We start from the raw sequence: 19,783 nt of genomic DNA, 5'->3' as shown, positions 1-19,783 counted from the left end.
ATTTCAGGTATCTAAACATGGGCTTTAAGTTTTCAGAGATAAAATTTTTTAACAACTATGACAGGTAGATGATAACATGATTTGATCTGCTGTTTTTCATGCATTTCCTTTTTGTACACAATAAAATTGCAAAATGTATATGGGGTTATGATAGTCTTACTTTATGAAAAAATGTTATTAAAAACCTCTCAAGTGGCATTTCACTTCAAATAATTTAAAGAAATTTCCAGGAAAAGGATTGAAGAAAACATTTTTCATTCAGGAACACTATTATATAGGGATACCTGGGTGGCTCAGTTGGTTAAGCGCCTGCCTTCGGCTCAGGTCATGATCCCAGGATCCTGGGATCGTGTCCCACATCAGGCTCCCTGCTCAGCAGGGAGCCTTCTTCTTCCTTTGCTTGCCGCTCCCCCTGCTTGTGTGTGCTATCTCTCTTTCTCTCTGACAAATAAATAAAATCTTAAAAAAAAAAAAACACATATATACATTACTTGAATTAAATGTTCACTCTGTAGAAAGAACATCAGGATTTACTTAGACATATAATCTATAGTCTTAGGCCATAAGTTGCTTACTTTAGTAAAGGACCTGAGATAGGTCAAAAAATGAATATAATATGAAACTAAATATTTTTAGTATACTTGCTATTTTTATTTGGTAAATGATAGAAGTTTTTTAATTTTGTGGGAATTTTTGGTTGAAACGAAGTAATTTCTGATCAAAACCCCCCAAAAACATTATCTCCCATGTAATCTGAAATTACTTTGTTTTATATACCTTATGCCTTAGCTTTGAAAATATAAAGGCATAATATTATGAATTGATCTTTAAATAGATCACGGTTTTCCACATTGGATCAGATGAACATCAAGATATAGATGTAGCAATACTTACTGCACTTCTTAAAGGTAAGATTTAAAAGTTTTTTTATTTGATAATTTATTTATAGCTTATTTATGTAAGATAGGACTTTTTAATCTAGCTAAATGTTTGGGAACTGAATTTTTCAATAATTGTTCTTTGTGGAAGACACAGTGTTACCTTTCTGTGACAGTAAATGGGCTTTTGTTTTTGTCTTGTAGAAATTTAAAAAAATTTTAATTTCTAGCAGGGTTTTTGCCAACAGACCCATTTAATTACAGTATTAAGAATGCACATTTTTAATTGGCTGAAAGCAAGTGTTTAAAGGTAACGAGGTCTTGGTTGATAGAAATTAAAACATTCTTAACCATGCTGTTTTCATTCTGAAAGGAAGTTTGGAAAGAAAACTAGTGGTATCTTTGAGGACTAAAGGGTTAACACACATCACATTGAACTGTTTTGTCCTCTCATCTTGCCAAAGACATCCAACCGATAAACAGAATTACAGTGAAAAATCTTGCCAAAAATTAGAAGCTGAAATTGAGTCCCATCTGGGTGGGTACTTGAAAGTCCAGGTATGCTGTGAAGTGACAGGAGCAGAGCAAGAGGACACCATGTTGTTGTCATTCACAAGAATTTCCCAAATATGAGACCATAATAAATTGCCAATAGAATAAACATTTAAAAAATACTATAATAAAATATATTTACATCTTGGGAAAAAGACATCATAAATAATAGAAAATCCAGAAACTTTTATAAAGGGAAAGATCAATAAATGGGATTGCATACATATAAAAAATAAAAAGAGAACACCTAACCTAACACTTGCCATAGACTTTCTTTGTGCTAACCACTGTGTTTTAGTGTTTTATACTGTTTATCATTTAATCTCACAACCCTAGGAGGCAGATTTCCTATTATTTCCTCACAGGTGAAGAAATTAAGGAATAGGAATCTGGAGGGACCACAAAGAGTTGTTACAAATTAATAGTAAGATGATGACTACCTCATGGAAAAATTAGTCAATTTATGTAAAAGATGTTAGCAGAATAATACAAATGCTTGGCAAAAATGTGGAAAGATGGTTAATATTATAATTAAAACAAAGTAAATCTTAATACAGAAGCGTTTTACTCCCCTATTGGATATTTTTGTACCATTGATGGATGGTATCACCTTTCTGGAACGTATTTTGGCAGTATATCAAAAGTTTTAAAGTATATATTCTTTACCCAGCATTTTGGCTTCTATAGAATCATCCTATTTAAATAATCAAACATGTGCATAAAAATATACTCAACAAAAAATTCAAAATAATCTGAATGGCCACTAGAGTATTTTTTGAATCAACTTTAGTTCACCTTTAAAAGAATTAATATGTATATAAGGTAATCTGTATGTATGTTTTACAAAACTAAGGTATGATGTTAAGGTACATAAAGTAGGTTACTAAATACTTTGTATAGTATCATCCACTTTTGCATAGACAAAAGTATTTGTATGAATTTATATATGCGCAGAAAAGTGCATGTTCTTTGTGGAAGACAAAGGATGTTTTTCATAATCTTAACATGGTACTGTCTCTGTGATAGAAACAGATATCTTTGTTTTATTCTTATGTTCTGGATTCTGAATTGTTTGCAATGAGTGAGGCTGTGTGTTTTCTGTAGTTGGAAAATAAAAGCCCTCAACCCTGGGGGGTAACCTTACCTTTCTGAGGCAGGCTGCCTCTGAACAGCGACTGAAATGAGCTATGTAAGTTAATTAAAAGGGAATGGGGAGAATTCATAAGTGCTCACATTTTAATAGAGATAAATTAACTGATCTTGTCAACTGTTTTCTCTGTTCAATTAGGCACTAATGCATCTGCATTTGACCAGCTTATCCTTACATTGGCATGGGATAGAGTTGACATTGCCAAAAATCATGTGTTTGTTTATGGACAGCAGTGGCTGGTATGTAAATAATCTAAATATACTATGTAATTAAATTAGACTGTGTAATAACAAAGTATTTGCTGGAATTGTGACCTAACTTGACATTTTTGTCTGCCTAAAATGCAAATTGATCTAGCTAAACATTTCTACAGCATCCAGATCCATTTAGGATTTAATAAGTTCTGTTTTCCTTATGATAAAACCTTACTTTCTATAGGGTATTGATCACTAAAAATCCTAGAACTGAAAGAAGTCTTAGAAATAGTGCCTATACATCTCTCTTTTTTTTTTTAAGATTTTATTTATTTTGACAGAGAGAGAGCACAAGTAGGCAGAGCGGCACGCAGAGACAGAGGGAGAGGGAGAAGCAGGCTCTCCGCTGAGCAGGGAGCCCAATGTGGGGCTTGATTCCAGGACCCTGGGATCACGAAGGCAGCCACTTAACCAACTGAGCCACCCAGGCGCCCATACATCTGTGTTTATCAGGGATATCGGCCTGTAATTTTCTTGGGTCATTATCTGAATTTGCTATCAAGTTAATGCTAGCCTCATAAAATAAGTTTGGAAGAGTTTCCTCCTCCTTTATTTTTTGGAAGAGATTAAAAAGGATTGGTATTAATTCTTCGAATGTTTGGTAGTATTCACCAGTGAGCTGTCTGGTCCTGCTTTCCTGTTTGTTGGTAGGTTTTCGATTATTGATTCAATCTCCTTACTAGTGATTGTTCTGTTCACATTTTCCATTTCATCATGATTCAGTCTTGGTAGGTTGTATTTTCCCAGGAATTTAGCCATTTCTTCTAGGTTGTCCAGTTTTTTTTAAAGCATTTATTTGAGAGAGAGAGAGAGAAGGAGAGAGCACAAGCAGGAGGAGCGGAAGAGGGAGAGGGAAAAGCAGGCTCCCCTCAGAGTAAGGAGCCCATAGGTTGTCCTTTTTTTTTTAAATTAATTAATTTATTTAAAGATTTTCTTTATTTGACAGAGAGAGACACAGCAAGAGGGGGAACATAAGCAGGGGGAGTGGGAAAGGGAGAAGCAGGCTTCCCGCTGAGCAGGGAGCCCTATGCAGGGCTCCATCCCAGGACCCCGGGATCATGACCTAAGCCAAAGGCAGATGCTTAACAACTGAACCACCCAGGTGCCCCCATTTTTTTTTTTTAAAGATTTTATTTATTTATTTGAGAGAGAGAGCACGAGCAGTGGGCAGGGGTTGAGGGAGAGGGAGAAGCAGACTGCCCACTGAGCAGGGAGCCCGACTTGGGGCTCAGACCCAGGACCCCATGATCATGACCTGAGCCGAAGTCAGACACTTAACTGGCTGAGCCACCCAAGGTACCTGGTTGTCCCAGTTTTGTAGTATATAATCGTTCATAGTAGTCTCTTATAATCATTTGTAGTTCTGTGGTATTAGTTGTAACATCTGTTTTATTTTTGATTTTGAGTCCTCTCCTTTTTTTTTTTTGGTGAGTCTAACTAAAGATTTCTCAACCTTTCATTTATCTTTTCAAGGAACCAGCTCTTAATTTGATCTTCTTTATTGTTATTTTAGTTTCTATTTCATTAATTTCTATTTTAATCTTTCTTATTTCCTTCTTACCAACTTTGGATTATTTTGTTTATTCTTTTTCTCATTCCTTGAGATGTAAAGTTAGGTGTTTGAGACTTTTAAAATTTCTTGAGATAGGCATTTATTGCTGTCAGCTTTCCTCTTAGAACTGCTTTTGATCCATTCTACAAATTCTGGTATTTTTATTTCCATTTTTAATTGTTTCAGGGTATTTTTTGTTTATTTCTTCTTTGACTCACTGGTTGTTCAGTAGCATGTTATTTAATTTTCACATATTTGTGAATTTTCCAGTTCTTTTTCATAGAACTCATTTTTTGTTTCATACCATTGTGGTTGGAAAAGATGATTGATATGATTTCAGTCCTCCTAATTTTATTAAGACTTTTTTATGGCTTACCATATGATCTAGCCTTGAAAATATTCTGTATTCACTTGATAGAATGTGTGTTCTTTTGCTTTTTGATGGGGATGTTCTGTAAATATCTGTTAAGTCCATTTAAGGCCAATGTTTTCTTATTGATTTTCTGTCTGGATGATCTATCTATCGATGTAAGGGGGGTGTATTAAAGTATCCTACCATTACTGTATTGCTGTCTCTTTCTCCCTTTGTATCTTTTATTATTTGCTTTATATATTTAGGTCCTCCTGGGTTGAATGCATAAATATTTACAAATGTTGTATCTTCTTGTTGGATTGACTCCTTTATTATCATGTAATGCCTTCTTTGTCTTATTACAGTGTTTGTTTTAAAGTCTGTTTTGTCTGAGAGAAGTATCGCTATTCCATCTGTCTTTTGGTTTCCATTGCAGGGAATATCTTATTCTGTCCCTTCACTTTTAGTCTGTGACTTTACATCTAAAGTGAGTCTCTTGCAGGCATCATATAGGTGATGAGTCTTGGTTTTTGTTTTTTTTTTAATCCATTTAAACACTGCATTTTGATCGGAACATTTAGTCCATTTACGTTTAAAGTAATTATTGATAGCTGTGTACTTATTGCCATTTTGTTCATTGTTTTCTGGCTTGATGGATTAATGGATAAGGAAATTGTGTATATATAGAATGGAGTATTATTCAGCCGTAAGAAAGAGTGAAATCTTGCTATTTGCAACAACATAGATGGATCTTGAGATCATTATGCTAGGTGAAATATAAATACCATATGATCTCTTTTATATGTGGAATTAAAAAAGAAAAATCAAGCTCATAGATAACAGAACAGATTGGGGTGGGGAGGTGGGGAAAATGGGTGAAGGAGTCAAAAGAAGGGGTTAAAAGAAAAAAGAAAGGGAGGGAAGCGGGGGAGGAAGGAAGGAATGAAAAGGGAAAAAAGAAATAGTCCTCTATGTACAAGAGAAGAAAGGGAGGGAAGGAGGGCGGGAGGGGGGAAGGAAGGAAGAGAAAAAAAAGGAATAGTCCTCTATGTATAAGAGAATTTATTACAGTGTTATCTTAGATTTTTAGACCAGTTCCTCCTTCCACGGTCTTTCCCATCTCTCATCTTAGTAAATGGCAACAACCTTCTCCCAGTTTGGAGAAAAGAAATCTTAGTGTCATTTTTTATTTTCTTTTTTTCATATATTCCAATCCAATTCCATTTATAAATGTTTTCAGATCTACTTTCAAAATACCCAATTTTTTGTCATCCTGGTCCAATCTGCTATCACCCTTCTATATTGTTTTAGTAGCATCGTCCTTGGTTTCCTTATTCTCATTCTCCCTCTTAGACAGAAGATGGATCACATCACATTTACGCAGAGCATAATCCAGAACCCTTATGATGGCCTACAGGGCTTCACATCTTCTGCCCTATTAACTACCTCTGTTACCTTATGTGTTAACACCATTCCCTTTGCACTCTTTTATGTAGCCATATTGGCGTCTTCTTAAAACATACTAAGAATGCTCCCCCCATCTTTGTACTTGCTGTTTTTTCTCTCTGGAACAGTTTCCTCCAGATGCCTACCTGGACTTGATTTGTTTTCTTTTTCTCGTTTCCTTTTTTAAAAAAATATTTATTTAAGTAATGTCTGTACCCAATGTGGGGCTCAAACTCAGGACCCCGAGATCAAGAGTTAGACACTTTTCTGTCTGAGCCAGCCAGGCACCCCTCTTTTTCTGATTTATAACCAAACTTGTCCTCCTCAGGCTTTTACTGTCCACCATATTTTATTAAGGTTTATTTACCTCAGAGAGAGAGAGAGCACAAGCGTGTGTGGGTGGGGGGAGGGGCAGAGAGAGAATCCCAGGCAGATTCCACGCTGAGTGCAGACCCTGACTTGGAGCTTGATCTCATAACCCTGAGATCAGAACCTGAGCCAAAACCAAGAGTCAGTCGCTCAACTGATTGCACCACCCAAGCTCCCCATCCACCCTACTTTAATAGCAGTCCCCTGTGACAGCATTTTCTGTGTTCTTTGCCATTTTTTTCTTTAGCATTTATCACCATATATCTTAGCCATTTGTTTCTCTTTCTACTCCTAGAAAGTAAATTTTACAGAAGCAAGAATATTTAAAAAAAAAAAGATTTTTTTTGTTAACCTGCTATATTCACAGACTGGCATAGTAAACACTTGACAAATTTTTGTTATATGTCTGAATCACTGGGAAACTTGGCAAAATAAATGTTCATCCCCACCTTGGATTATTTTATCCAGTCTTTACAGAGGATGAGCTAGATCTTTTCTGTCTACAAAGTGTAAACAGCAAATTGCAGTAAAGTATGCATAGCATGAACTTCAATGTAGCAAATTCTGTTTATGGATGTACACACATTCAGGCATATCTACAGGCACTGTGTAGTCATAGAACCTTTCTGGAAACTGTTATTATGGGATATATTTATAGAGATGAAGGCCAGAGGAGACAAAGTTTCATTTTATACCACTTTGGTATTTGATTATTTTTTTATTTTTTCTTTAATCTTTTTTTTTTTTAAAGATTTATTTATTTATTTGAGAGAGCGAGAATGAGAGAGAGAGAGTACATGAGAGGGGGGAGGGTCAGAGGGAGAAGCAGGCTCCCTGCTCAGCAAGGAGCCCGATGTGGGACTCTATCCCGGGACTCCGGGATCATGACCTGAGCCGAAGGCAGTCGCTTAACCAGCTGAGCCACCCAGGTGCCCCTTGATTATTTTTTTAAACCATGGGAATGTATTTCCTATAAATAATAAAAAAGAATAGTCACTTCCATTCTTGTAGGAATAATAAAAAAGAATAGTCACTTCCATTCTTGTAGGACTACAGCAGAAAAAATTAATGTTAATCAGCTGTGGTAAAGCTGTAACTTAAGTAAACCAACCTTTTATTCCCTTGAATAACTTCATTGGGGTTTTTAATCTCCTGAGATGTAAAGGCTTGGACAAAGCCTTTATCTTCTGTGTATATGTGGTTTATGTCATGGATTTGTTCTGCACAATAATACCTATTTGATTTTGTGCTTGCCTTCATGCTAGAGTTTGCAGCCTAATTGTTTTACTGTTTTTCCTCTTCATTTGTTAGGAGTTCAGAGTGCATTGAATGTATGAAGAAATGTGGAACAAAACAGATACTTTTTCTTTAAACCTTTTTTTCTCAGATGTGAAAATTTTGTCAGGCTTTATTGTTGTTTTAAGGCCGTGGTTATAAACCTAATTCAGATAGAACGTTTCTTTCTGTTCAATTCAGATAGAACATGTCAGTTTTATTATGACCTTTTTATTATACGAAAATAGACTTTCATTTAGTGCATTTTTTTATAAAGATTTTATTTATTTATTTGAGAGAAAGAATGAGAGAGAGAGAGAGAGCATGAGAGGGGGTTGGGTCAGAGGGAGAAGCAGACTCCCTGCCAAGCAGGGAGCCCGATGCGGGACTCGATCCTGGGACTCCAGGATCATGACCTGAGCCGAAGGCAGTCGCTTAACCAACTGAGCCACCCAGGCACCCTCATTGAGTGCATTTCTATACAAATTTTAAAAAAACAATATAATGCCATATTGTAATAAAGACAAATGAAAGTGATTTATAATAAAAATAGATACTTCAGTGCAGAGGTGCTTAAGAATGGCAACATATAGGTGGCATAAGTAATTAGATGCTTATACTTATTTTATGTAGAATCAGTGTAAATGCTGCAGTTGTGAGTGCACACTAATACTGAATGTTGTTGGTGACTTAAATTCCATGAGAGCAGAAAAACACCCATGAAGACGACCAAATAGGAATTAAGAGTACAAATAGTTAATGTTAGAATAAGTAATAACATTAGAATTATTTGTATGTGATAAGAGAAAGAATCTTAACTAAAATAGGAATAACATGCCATGATAAATGACCAGTTGTTAGTATGAGAAAATAAGTTTTACAGTGTTATTAATTAGTTTGGCCTTATCTTTAAGTGCAGTGTCAAAATATTTCCCTTGTTATGACATAGAACTGAGTGGTAAAAAAATACTGCAGAAAAAAGATCTTTCATCTTGAAAACCCATCAGGTATAAGGTTTGCATTTAGTCTATATCCTGAAAAAGATCTTGGTGACCAAATCCTTTGCTGAGTGATGAAAGTAGAGGATACACTGAAGAAAGGTTAATAGAAGTTACTGTAGAGAAGTTGTATAGTTGTCTAGTAAACTTCTGAAGACAGCATCAGAATAAGATTGGAAAACGAGAGGTAAAAAAAAAAAATCATTTTGGTATTGATTTTTCACCACAAAGTTTTATTCTATCATATGGTACCAAAATATTAAAAATATACAGAAGTTGGGGCGCTTGGGTGGCTCAGGTGGTTAAGCATCTGCCTTCGGCTCAGGTCATGATCCCGGAGTCCTGGGATCGAGCCTTGCGGTCGGACTCTGCTCCGTGGGGAGCCTGCTTCTTCCTCTCCCCTGCCTGCAGCTCACTCTCTCTCTCTCTCTCTGTCAAATAAATAACATCTCAAAAAAATATATACAGAAGCAATAATATGAGATATTAAAGTATCTTAATATTATACATATAAAATATATTAATATTAAATATATTAATATTCTACTAATAAAAATACCCTTTACTTACAGTACTTAATGAAATCTCTATATTTGTGTCTCCACTAATTTAATAGCATTTGATTCAGAGTTTGTTGAAAAATATCTAAAGAGTCCCTAAAAACTAAAAAGGGTTAGCTTGTAAATGCTGACTGATATACGTGTGTTACATTAAACTCAAACAGCACAGATTGTGTTGCTGTTTGGAGATGTTATTTTTCTCTAATGGTGAATAATTCTGCTAAAGTTCTAAAGAAAGCTAAGTACCATCTTACCTAATTTATATGGTAGTTGTATTTTTGGAAAGTCATTTTGTAAAACAAACCATGACAATACTTTATGTTTATATGTAAAGCAGAACTATTGCATTTTTATTCATGAACATGTAACAGGATAACAAAATTGTGTGAGATATGGGACACTTCCTTTTTGAGTGAAATTGTCTGGCATGTTGTATGATCTCTGGTATCCTTTGAATGTTGGTAATGGCCCCCAGTTATTGAAATGATCCCTCAAAAAAACCTTTCCTAAACATTGAGAACTGTTGCTCTTAAGATATTTTTCCCCTAAATTGACTTAATGATGAATTCTTTTTTTTTTAATCCCTATATAACACTCTCCTGCAGAAATACTGCTTATGAAATGTTCTTTGGAGACTGCTACTCTATAGAGGTCTTTTCTGCTATTCTCTTTATACCTTAAGTCCTAGCCTTTTACTATTTTGCGTGGGGTTTTTTTTGAGTTGGGGTCAGGGCAGAGCAAGAGGGAAAGAGAGAATCTTAGCAGGCTCCACATGCAGTGTGGAGCTGGATGCGGGGCTTGATCTCACAACCCTGAAATCATGACCTGAGCCAAAATTGAGTTGAAGACTTAACTGACTGAGCCCCCCAGGCACCCCTATTTTGCATCTTTTTAATTTTGTTCTAATACTGTTCAGGAACAAATAAGGACTTTCATTTAGAACTATTTGTATAATTAAACTGTGAAATATATTGATTAATTTTTATTTTCTTTTAGGTTGGGTCCTTGGAACAAGCTATGCTTGATGCTCTTGTAATGGATAGAGTTGCATTTGTGAAACTTCTTATTGAAAATGGAGTAAGCATGCATAAATTCCTTACCATTCCTAGACTGGAAGAACTTTATAACACAGTAAGTATATGTTAAAATTCTTTGTTGACTAAGGTTATCTCTTTGAGAAGTGTAATTGTACCTGAACATATCCAGTTCTACTGCTAAAACCTTTAATGATTTTCTTGATTACTTGGAAGAATTACAGCCAGTGTTAGGGTGGGTTGGTTATGTGACAATCTGAAACCCTTTCCTTGTTTCTGATATTTCCCCTGTCACCATAGTCACATAAGAAGGAGGTAAAGTATTAATAACCCTGTCTCCCATTCCTTCTCCTCACCCCTTTTTAAAACCATAGGATCAGCTTCTTAATTACAGAGTCATTGTATTTTCTTCTTCTTTTTTTTCCTCTTGGGTAGTCATTTGTTACACCAAACTTCTTTTGATGGCTTTTCTTAATGGATAAATTACAGATTGTTTTTTCTTTTCTCTTTTTTTTTACATTCGTGATTTTGACCTTGTGGTATCCCTCTTTTAGCTTACATACAATTTTTCGTTTTTTTTCTAAAGAGCTCCTGAAAACTGTTTCCTTTACAAAGCCTTTCTCAGTTCATGTGTCTAGCATTGGAGAGTAAATACTGCCCTTGTTACTGGTTTTCCATGTTACCAACATTAATTTAATTGTACTATATTTTGAGGTACACTATTACCAAATCCTAGCTTTCTAACTTTGACTTCTCTGCAAAGCTGTCTGTTCATTCATCAATTTCTGCCTTTTTATCTCCTCCTTTTCATTCCTAATGTCTTTGTACTTTGTGTTTATAGCAGTCTTATTATAGTAATCTAATCTCATTGTCCTTTCTTCAAATCAGTTCTTTAAGCTAATTATTATAACCCTATATTTTACCATATCTTTCCCCAGTTAAAAAATCTTTGATAGCTCCCCAGTGTGTATAGAATAATAACCAAGCTCTTAGCTTGATCCAAAGTTTTTCAAACTTTGATCCAAAAAAATCCAAAGTTTTTCAGCTTTTGAGATTTTGCCCTAGCTAACTGTCACTTGGCCTTTTATTCCCACCCCCACCTTCCCATACTGGATGTTTCAGTTATGTTTCTACCTATTATTAGTCCCCCAAAATATAAACTTTTTAAAAAAGCATGTCTTGTTTACACACTGCTGGTGTGTGTTTTTCTCTCAGCTACTCTGCACTTACTGGAATTTTATTCATTATTTAGAACATAGTTCTAATCTGTGCCACTACCTCCACGAACCCTTCGGCATAGTTAGTTGAGGACAATTATATCTTCCCTGTGGATTGTAAGCTTCTTTTGAGTAGGGATTATATCTTTTATTTTCCCCCATTTTTTTTCTTTAATAGTATCTAGCACAGTTAGATTGAACTTTGTTGGCATTCTACTCTTTCTAGCAAACAGGTATAAAAATTAAAAGGATTATTCATTGTGCTAAAGTAATAAGGTATACTCCTGAAATGTAAAGCAGATATAAAAGTAATAAAAAATAAAAATTGATCCCATTAGCAAGGCAGGTAATTTTTTAAATTGTGTAACTCAGAGTTATTAAGATGATATTTACTTTTCAGCATCAGTAATTGATAAGCTTTGTTTAAAGTTAAAGGATTATATAACATGATAAAGTAGTGGTTCTCAAACTTTGTTGTCAGGGTCCTATTACATAAAAAGTTGTTGGGGACTTAAAAAAGCTATTCTGAAGAGGGTTTATTTATGTGTGTCAATACCACATTAGAATGTATAATCAAGAAATTTAAAAAATACTAATTTTAAGTAACAATAATAAATCTATTACATGTTAACACAAATAACATTTTTCAAGAAAAATAGATTAGTGAGGAGTGTAGAATAGTTTTACTGTCTTACAAATCTCTTTAATATATGACTTCATAGAAGGTAGCTTTTGAATTTAATCTTACGATACCACACAAGAAGCCTCTGGAAAACTCCACTGAACACTGAGAGAAATGAAAAAATGCAAATAACATGTGGGTTTTTTGTTTGTTTGTTTGTTTTGGGGGGGAGAGGGGCAAAGGGAGAGGCAAAGAGAATCTTAAGCAGGCTGAGCATGGAGCCCAACATAGGGCTCAATTTCACGACCATTAGATCACGACCTGAGTGGAAACTAAGAGTTGGATACTTAACCAACTGGGCCACCCAGGTGCCCTAAATGAAAATAACCTCTTAACATGATTCTGAAAATACTTTTGATCTCGTGGACTGCCTAAAAGGGTCTTGGGGGCCCTCAGGGGAGCTAACTGGACCACACTTTGAAAACTGCTATATTAAAGTATATTTATTTTATACTTAGAAGTAATATTTAACATTAATGGACTAAGATAAAATAGAATTCTAAGTATTACTTTTCTGTATGATTAGGGAAAATACAATACTTGCCAATACCTAAAAAATATGAAATACTTCATATTTTTTAAAAAATTAACATAAGGAGAAGAATTGCCAGAGAGAACTCAGCTCCTGAGTGGATAGATTAAATATTATAAAAAGAAAGAGCAAAGTAAGGCAAAATAAGAGTTTATACCCAGTATTAGGAACAGTTGTTTTTAGATGTTATGCAGAATTTTATTTTATTTTAAAGATTTTATTTGACAGAGAGAGGGAATACAAGCAGGGGGAGTGGGAGAGGGAGAAGCAGGTTTCCCACAGAGCAGGGAGCCCGATGTGGGGCTTGATCCCAGGACGCTGGGATCATGACCTGAGCCGAAGGCAGACGCCTAACGATTGAGCCACCCAGGCTCCCTTAGATATTATGTAGAATTTTAAATTGGGGCGCCTAGGTAGCTGTCAGTTAAGCGTCTGCCTTCAGCTCAGGTCATGATCCCGGACTCTGGGGATCGAGTCCCGCATCAGGCTCCCTGCTCAGTGGAGGATCTGCTTCTCCCTTTTCCTCTGTCCTGTTCATGCTCTCTCTCAAATAAATAAATTTTTTAAAAAATTAAATAGTGTACAGCTCCATTATCAATGAAAGAAATATAAATTAAAGATAGAATTGTAAAGCTTTCAAAGTTTGCGTGATTTAAAATTTGTGTTTTTGCATAAGTAAAACATAACCTAAATTGTACATCTTTTTGAAGGTAAATATGATGATATGAAATGGTTTATCTTTTTCTTTGCTCCATTTTATGGACAGAACTCATTTAGCTGAAAAACAATATAATTTGAGCAACAATATCATTTCATAAAGTCCTGTAACAAAAGAAGTTACATTATTTTGAAGAAAAATAATAATTTGCTTTAATTTTTTTCTCCTTAAAGAAACAAGGTCCAACTAATCCAATGCTATTTCATCTTGTTCGGGATGTCAAACAGGTAAGAGTTTATTTTTGTTTTTGAAAATGCTATTTTAAAAATTGGTTATACTTCATCTGTTTCAAAAACACATTTAAATATTGTACATCTTAAAAATATCAATAAAATGACATTTAGAGCAAGATAAAATAAGGGCTGGGTTTGTGGTAACATAGCAGTAAAGAGCATAATATATCAGAAATCAAGAAAAATTTAAGTTTATGAAATTAAGACCAATTTTTCTGAGTTTCTAGTCATATGAGATCCAGTGTGATGAATTTCATAATGCTCATTGGTCCCTAAAGGAAGATCATTGAAAGAATGTATCTTCTTTCTCTGTGTTCAAAAGAAATTTTTGAATTGGCGCCTGGGTGGCTCAGTTGGTTAAGCGACTGCCTTCGCCTCAGGTCATGATCCTGGAGTCCCGGGATCGAGTCCCACATCAGGCTCCCTGGTCAGCAGGGAGTCTGCTTCTCCCTCTGACCCTCTTCCCTCTTGTGCTCTCTCTCATTCTCTCTCTCAAATAAATAAAATCTTTAAAAAAAAAAAAATTGTTACCTCGACCTGTAAAGGACATTGAGTAAAGACATTGAAGGATACACTGGATGGTGATCTTCATGGCAGATTTTGCCAATAAAAATGCTGAAATGTTGAAATCATGCATGAATGCTCTCTTAATATCCACTATTGATCATTATTTAAAGCCATTCTGTGGTGACCAAATTTGATGCACTAATATTCCCCTTCTCTTCTTTTGGGATTCTTTGTGAATTAATATCACCCTTCTCTTCTGTTGGGATTCTTTGTGAATAGTTTTAGACATTTATTAAAAATTTTATAGTCATTTAAAATATTGGTATCTAATAGTTTTATTTTCGTAAGTGAAAAGATAATTGTTTAATTAATTGAAATATTTTTTTAGTTTCTGAACTAAAATGCTTTTTTTCTAGAATTCTTCAAACTTTTACTTGCTATTAAATGTGAGTGTACTATTAAAAAACTGAAAAATTAAAACAGAAATGTCATTTTCTGTTTTAATTTTTTGTTTTGTCACTTATTTAATAAACTAACATCCCATAGGAAGAACATAGACTTTATATTTAAAAATATTTTTAATTCAGTTTTTTCCATGTGTTTTCCTTTATAGCTTTATTAAAAATTTCACATACCATAAAATTGATCCATTTAAAGTGTTTAGTTCAGTGGCTTTTAGTATATTCACAGTTGTGCAACTATCACTACAATCTAATTTTAGAGTAACCCTGTACCCATTAGCAGTCACTCCCCATTCCTGCTTTCTTCTCTACTTCCTGCCTCTCTCCTGCCCTAGGCAACTGTTAATCTACTTTCTATCTGTATGGATTTGCCTATTCTGGACATTTCACATTAATTTGTGGGTTTTTTGGTTGTTAAAATAATTAAGGCTTCCCCCCCCCCCTTTTCCCAGAAAGCTTGAGTGATGGGGGAGACCTTCAGTCCAGGGGTTTCTAAAACACATTTGCATTATGATTTACTTATGTGAATTAGCAGAAGGAACTATAGTTTTTAATTCTAGAAACAAATAAGAGATTTGTTATAAATTGACTGTCTTTACATTGGTGGCTATACTAAATAAGCCAATTTTTTTTATTTCTGTAAGTGAAAAATCCTAAAGGAAAGGCAGTAATTGACTATTTTGTGATTCAAATTAATAAGTTGAGTGTTGTAAGTAGTATTTGTGTAGTTTGAGAAATTGTTTATCGTATTTTTTTTTAGGCAACTCACATTATTTCCCTTAATTTAAATATTTCCCATTTAAGTGGGATCATATCATATGGTATTTGTCAAATATTTTAAAAAACAGAAAACTAAAAACATGCATGATAATCCTCATTCATAAGGCATATTTTGAGGTTGCTCAAGACAAAATAAAAAGAAAAATCTTGCATTTAAGGTGAGAAAATATATATTTTAAAGATTTTATTTGAGAGAGAGAGAGAGAGCATGAGCAAGGGGAGGGGTAGAGGGAGAGAGAGAAGCAGACTCCCCACTGAGGAGGGAGCTGGAAACAGAACCTGATTCCAGGACCCTGGGATCATGACCTGAGCCGAAGGCAGACACTTAACCGACTGAGCCACCCAGGCACCCGAAACTATTTTTGATTAATTTTTAAATCAGAGATTTAAGGAATAAGTATCTAGATATTTAAAACTTCACAGATGAAACCAAATTATAAAAGGTATAAGCATTTTTAAAAGTACTGGGGGACCTAGGGGCTCTTGGGTGGCTTAGTCAGTTAAGCATCCAACTCTTGATTTTGGCTCAGGTCATGAGATCCAGCCCCACATCAGGTTCCACACTCAGCATGGAGTCCGCTTGAGATTCTCTCTCTCCCTCTCCTCTGCCCCTCCCCGCTGTGTGCGCATGCAGGCTCACTTGCTCTCTCTCTAAAATAAAATCTTAAAAAATTTTTAAGTACTAATTTTATGAAATTATAATTAGGGAAATGGAAAGAATGGTGATGGTAGGAGGGCAGAATTGGTTAATATATGTAAATTGTCTTATGATTAAACCCTTTTAAGATTATTTAATGAGATTAACCAAATATTTGATTCTGAACAGACAATCTTCCAAACTCACAAATGGCTCATGTTCTAAAAAATTGTTGCCCTGGGGAAAATGAAGTCTTAGTTCTAAACAGTGTTATAAGTGGTAGTTTAAATCTTAGATGAGACTATAAAAACTTGTGTAACCTGTAATATAACCAATATAATTTTGGCTAAAAAGTACTTATAAGTACTTAAGGGCCTGCGTGGAAACATAATTAACATTTATAGCATTGTTTTTGCAGGAAAATGTAATTTATGATAATGTGCCACAGTGAAAATGGAATACTTGACTCTTAGACGTTCCTTTGCCTCTATGTGTGAAGTATTAGGGCAGTGGAAAGATCAAATGCTCTTGCTGCTATAAGTCATCCCTCTGTCCTGAGCGCACACCTTTGTGACTTCAAAACTTCAGAATCCCTTCTTCTTATAGAAGGAAATGAACAAGTTACTTCCTTCTCCTGTAAAGATAGCTGCTGGCAACCCCAGCTTCTTGTAACAAGTAAACGTTTGTTATTTTGGAGAGTGGGTGTATTTCTAGGCATGCATGGAAATATTGAGAAATATCCTATTTAAAACTAATGTTTTGTTTCCAGGGAAATCTTCCTCCAGGATATAAGATCACCCTAATTGATATAGGACTTGTTATTGAATATCTTATGGGAGGAACCTATAGATGCACCTACACTCGGAAACGTTTTCGATTAATATATAACAGTCTTGGTGGAAATAATCGGGTATGTAATATTTTGGGGGAAGTCTATATATGTCCTTTGTATTGTACACTTTATAAGTTAAGAATTCATAAAAACTCATATACTTTAAAAGTTTAAAATTACTTACATTTTTATATTAGAATAGTGAAAGTAGCATTGTCTTAAAAATACAATATTTTCAACTATAAGAGTACATAGAAATATTTTGTAATTGAAATCCAAAACAAAATAATTATTTTCTGTGTGTGTACAAATTTGTACATATGTATGAATTCTTGAATTTTTATGACTTATCAGTGTATTTAAATCTGTAAAAACTAATAAGCTTTCATTTTCAGAGGTCTGGCCGAAATACCTCCAGCAGCACTCCTCAGTTGCGCAAGAGTCATGAATCTTTTGGCAATAGGGCAGATAAAAAGGAAAAAATGAGGCACAATCATTTCATTAAAACAGCACAGCCCTATCGACCAAAGGTATGTTTCTGTAAATTTTAACCTTTTCTGAATTTTGTTCTATCTAATTTACTAGTATTTATGAAACAGAAAACTACTTGTTTTAGCAAGAATGAACTTTTGTAGACACATCTTTGATTTTTCATTTTCCCATATACAAAAAGATATTTATTATGACTTAACGGTTCTATGAAGTTTTTTATATTTAGTTATAATAAAAATTTTTAAATGTTTTGATAAATACTTAACTGCCTCCTTTTATTCCACTGTAACTGATTAACAGCGTGCAAGGTAAGTATTTTAGACACACTTTTCTTCCATTAAAGTTATGTTTTATCAGATATTAGTTGAAATATTTAGGCCCTTCCTTTAATTTTGAAAAACTTTATTACAATGACTTTTTTTTTTAGAAATGCCATTTCTATAAAACCTGAGCTATAATAAAATAAAGTATATAAAATTTATAAATTTATACCATTTTGATTTGTGCAGTCTATATGAAGTTGAGAATAGTGTAAAGGAGATTTTATAAAACTTCTCACATTAATGTCATATGGCCTTATTATAATGAATCTTAGACATTTGTTTTCCATTGAAGATTGATACAGCTGTGGAAGAAGGAAAGAAGAAGAGAGCCAAAGATGAAATTGTAGATATTGATGATCCAGAAACCAAGCGCTTTCCTTATCCACTTAATGAACTGTTAATTTGGGCTTGCCTTATGAAGAGACAGGTCATGGCCCGTTTTTTATGGCAGCATGGTGAAGAATCAATGGCTAAAGCATTAGTTGCCTGTAAGATCTATCGTTCAATGGCATATGAAGCAAAGCAGAGTGACCTTGTAGATGACACTTCAGAAGAATTGAAACAGTATTCTAAGTAAGTTATATTTTATCATTTCAAACATTTAAGAAATACAACAAGATCATGTTTAAGTGGAGGTTATAGTGTCATGCAATAAATGGGTATATATACGTATAATTTTATTGGCACAATTAAAATGTATTAGGTACTTTTATTTTTTTTATTGAGAGGGAGATAGAGAATCTTAAGCAGGCTCCTCTCTGGAGCGTGGACTTAGAGGGCGAGTCTCAGGTTTGATCTTCCAACCCTGAGATCATGACCTGAGCCGAAATCAGGAGTTGGTAGCTTAACTGACTGAGCCACCCAGGCGCCCCAAAATGTATTAGGTACTTCTTAAAATTCAGAAGGAAACTTTCCTGTTCATGCACGTAAAAAGAGGTTATGGTTTACAACTCAAGAGTTAAATATTTTGGCAAGAAAGAAGAAATGCCAGAAGTCAGTTTAATAATTGCACATACTAGCAATTAATTAGATTAGGAAAAGTTCCATTTGGAGTGGTAAGGAGAAGAAAAAAATAAGGTTTTGAGCTGTGTTCTAAGGAAATGAATGGGATTTCAACTGGAAGGGCATTTCAGAAGGTGGAACTATATACATGGAAGAGGAAAACAGTTCACAGAAGTTTACATTTAGAGTAATAATGACTGTCAAGCTGGAAAGATAGTTTGTAGGAAACCTTATGATAGAAAATAGAACTTAGCTCTCCCAAAATGGGCTGTCTTTGGAAGAGAGTAAGTGTTATTAGTGAAAATAAGCAGGGATCTTATGATCACTTACTCTGGGGATCTAAGATTCAGATGTTTTTCATGATTAGGTTAGTCCTATTCACATTATTCTTTCTACTGGGTACCAAACCTTTTTTATGTTGTTTTTTTTTTTTTTTAAGATTTTATTTATTTATTTGAGAGAGAGACAGTGATAGCAACAGAGATAGCGAGAGAGAACATAAGTGGGAAAGAGGGAGAAGCAGGCTCCTCGCTCAGCAGGGAGCCCGATGACCCAGGAGCCCGATGACCCGGGAGCCCGATGACCCGGGGCTGGATCCCAGGACCCTGGGATCATGACCTGAGTCTGAAGCAGATACTTAACCACCTGAGCCACCTGGGCACCCCTATGTTTGAAATACTATATAGATAAGAGTTTTTGTACAGAGCGGCTGAACATTGTCAATTTGGGTTTCCTGTGAGACTGGAGTTTTATTTCCAAGGCCAGTGGAAAATGCTCTGGAGTCACCTTCTCAGACTTGTTCTTCATGTGACATATTTTAATATTTTGTTATATCTGCATGGTAATAGATATCTGGAAACAGAGCTGCTATGATTCTAATGCCTTATAATTCCCTGAGTTTGTGTTAAAATATTAAATATAAATGTTGTTATATTAAACATAAAATG

The 19,783-nt window shown here is 34.7% G+C and overlaps 1 protein-coding gene across 3 annotated transcripts in view; it reads left to right on the top strand.

Annotated features, from left to right (window-relative positions):
• TRPM7 (transient receptor potential cation channel subfamily M member 7) overlaps positions 1-19,783 on the top strand; it is a 121,022-nt gene that overhangs the window by 52,640 nt on the left and 48,599 nt on the right. For all 3 annotated transcript variants that reach the window (XR_012373622.1, XM_025883699.2, XM_073876982.1), the window contains exons 10-16: positions 836-908; positions 2,719-2,819; positions 10,383-10,517; positions 13,743-13,796; positions 16,957-17,097; positions 17,415-17,549; positions 18,127-18,407. Coding sequence is in view for 2 of the 3 variants with exons in the window: in XM_025883699.2 (XP_025739484.1) it covers positions 836-908; positions 2,719-2,819; positions 10,383-10,517; positions 13,743-13,796; positions 16,957-17,097; positions 17,415-17,549; positions 18,127-18,407 (920 nt within the window). In the remaining variant the exon portion in view is untranslated. The remainder of the gene's footprint in view (positions 1-835; positions 909-2,718; positions 2,820-10,382; positions 10,518-13,742; positions 13,797-16,956; positions 17,098-17,414; positions 17,550-18,126; positions 18,408-19,783) is intronic.

This window comes from Callorhinus ursinus, unplaced genomic scaffold, assembly GCF_003265705.2.
Source record: "Callorhinus ursinus isolate GAN/ISIS: 27379988/994484 unplaced genomic scaffold, GSC_fseal_2.0 scaffold25, whole genome shotgun sequence".
NCBI classification, from domain to species: Eukaryota; Metazoa; Chordata; class Mammalia; order Carnivora; family Otariidae; genus Callorhinus; species Callorhinus ursinus.
Note: the sequence above shows the minus strand (reverse complement) of the source record. Positions and strands in the feature narration are given on the sequence as shown.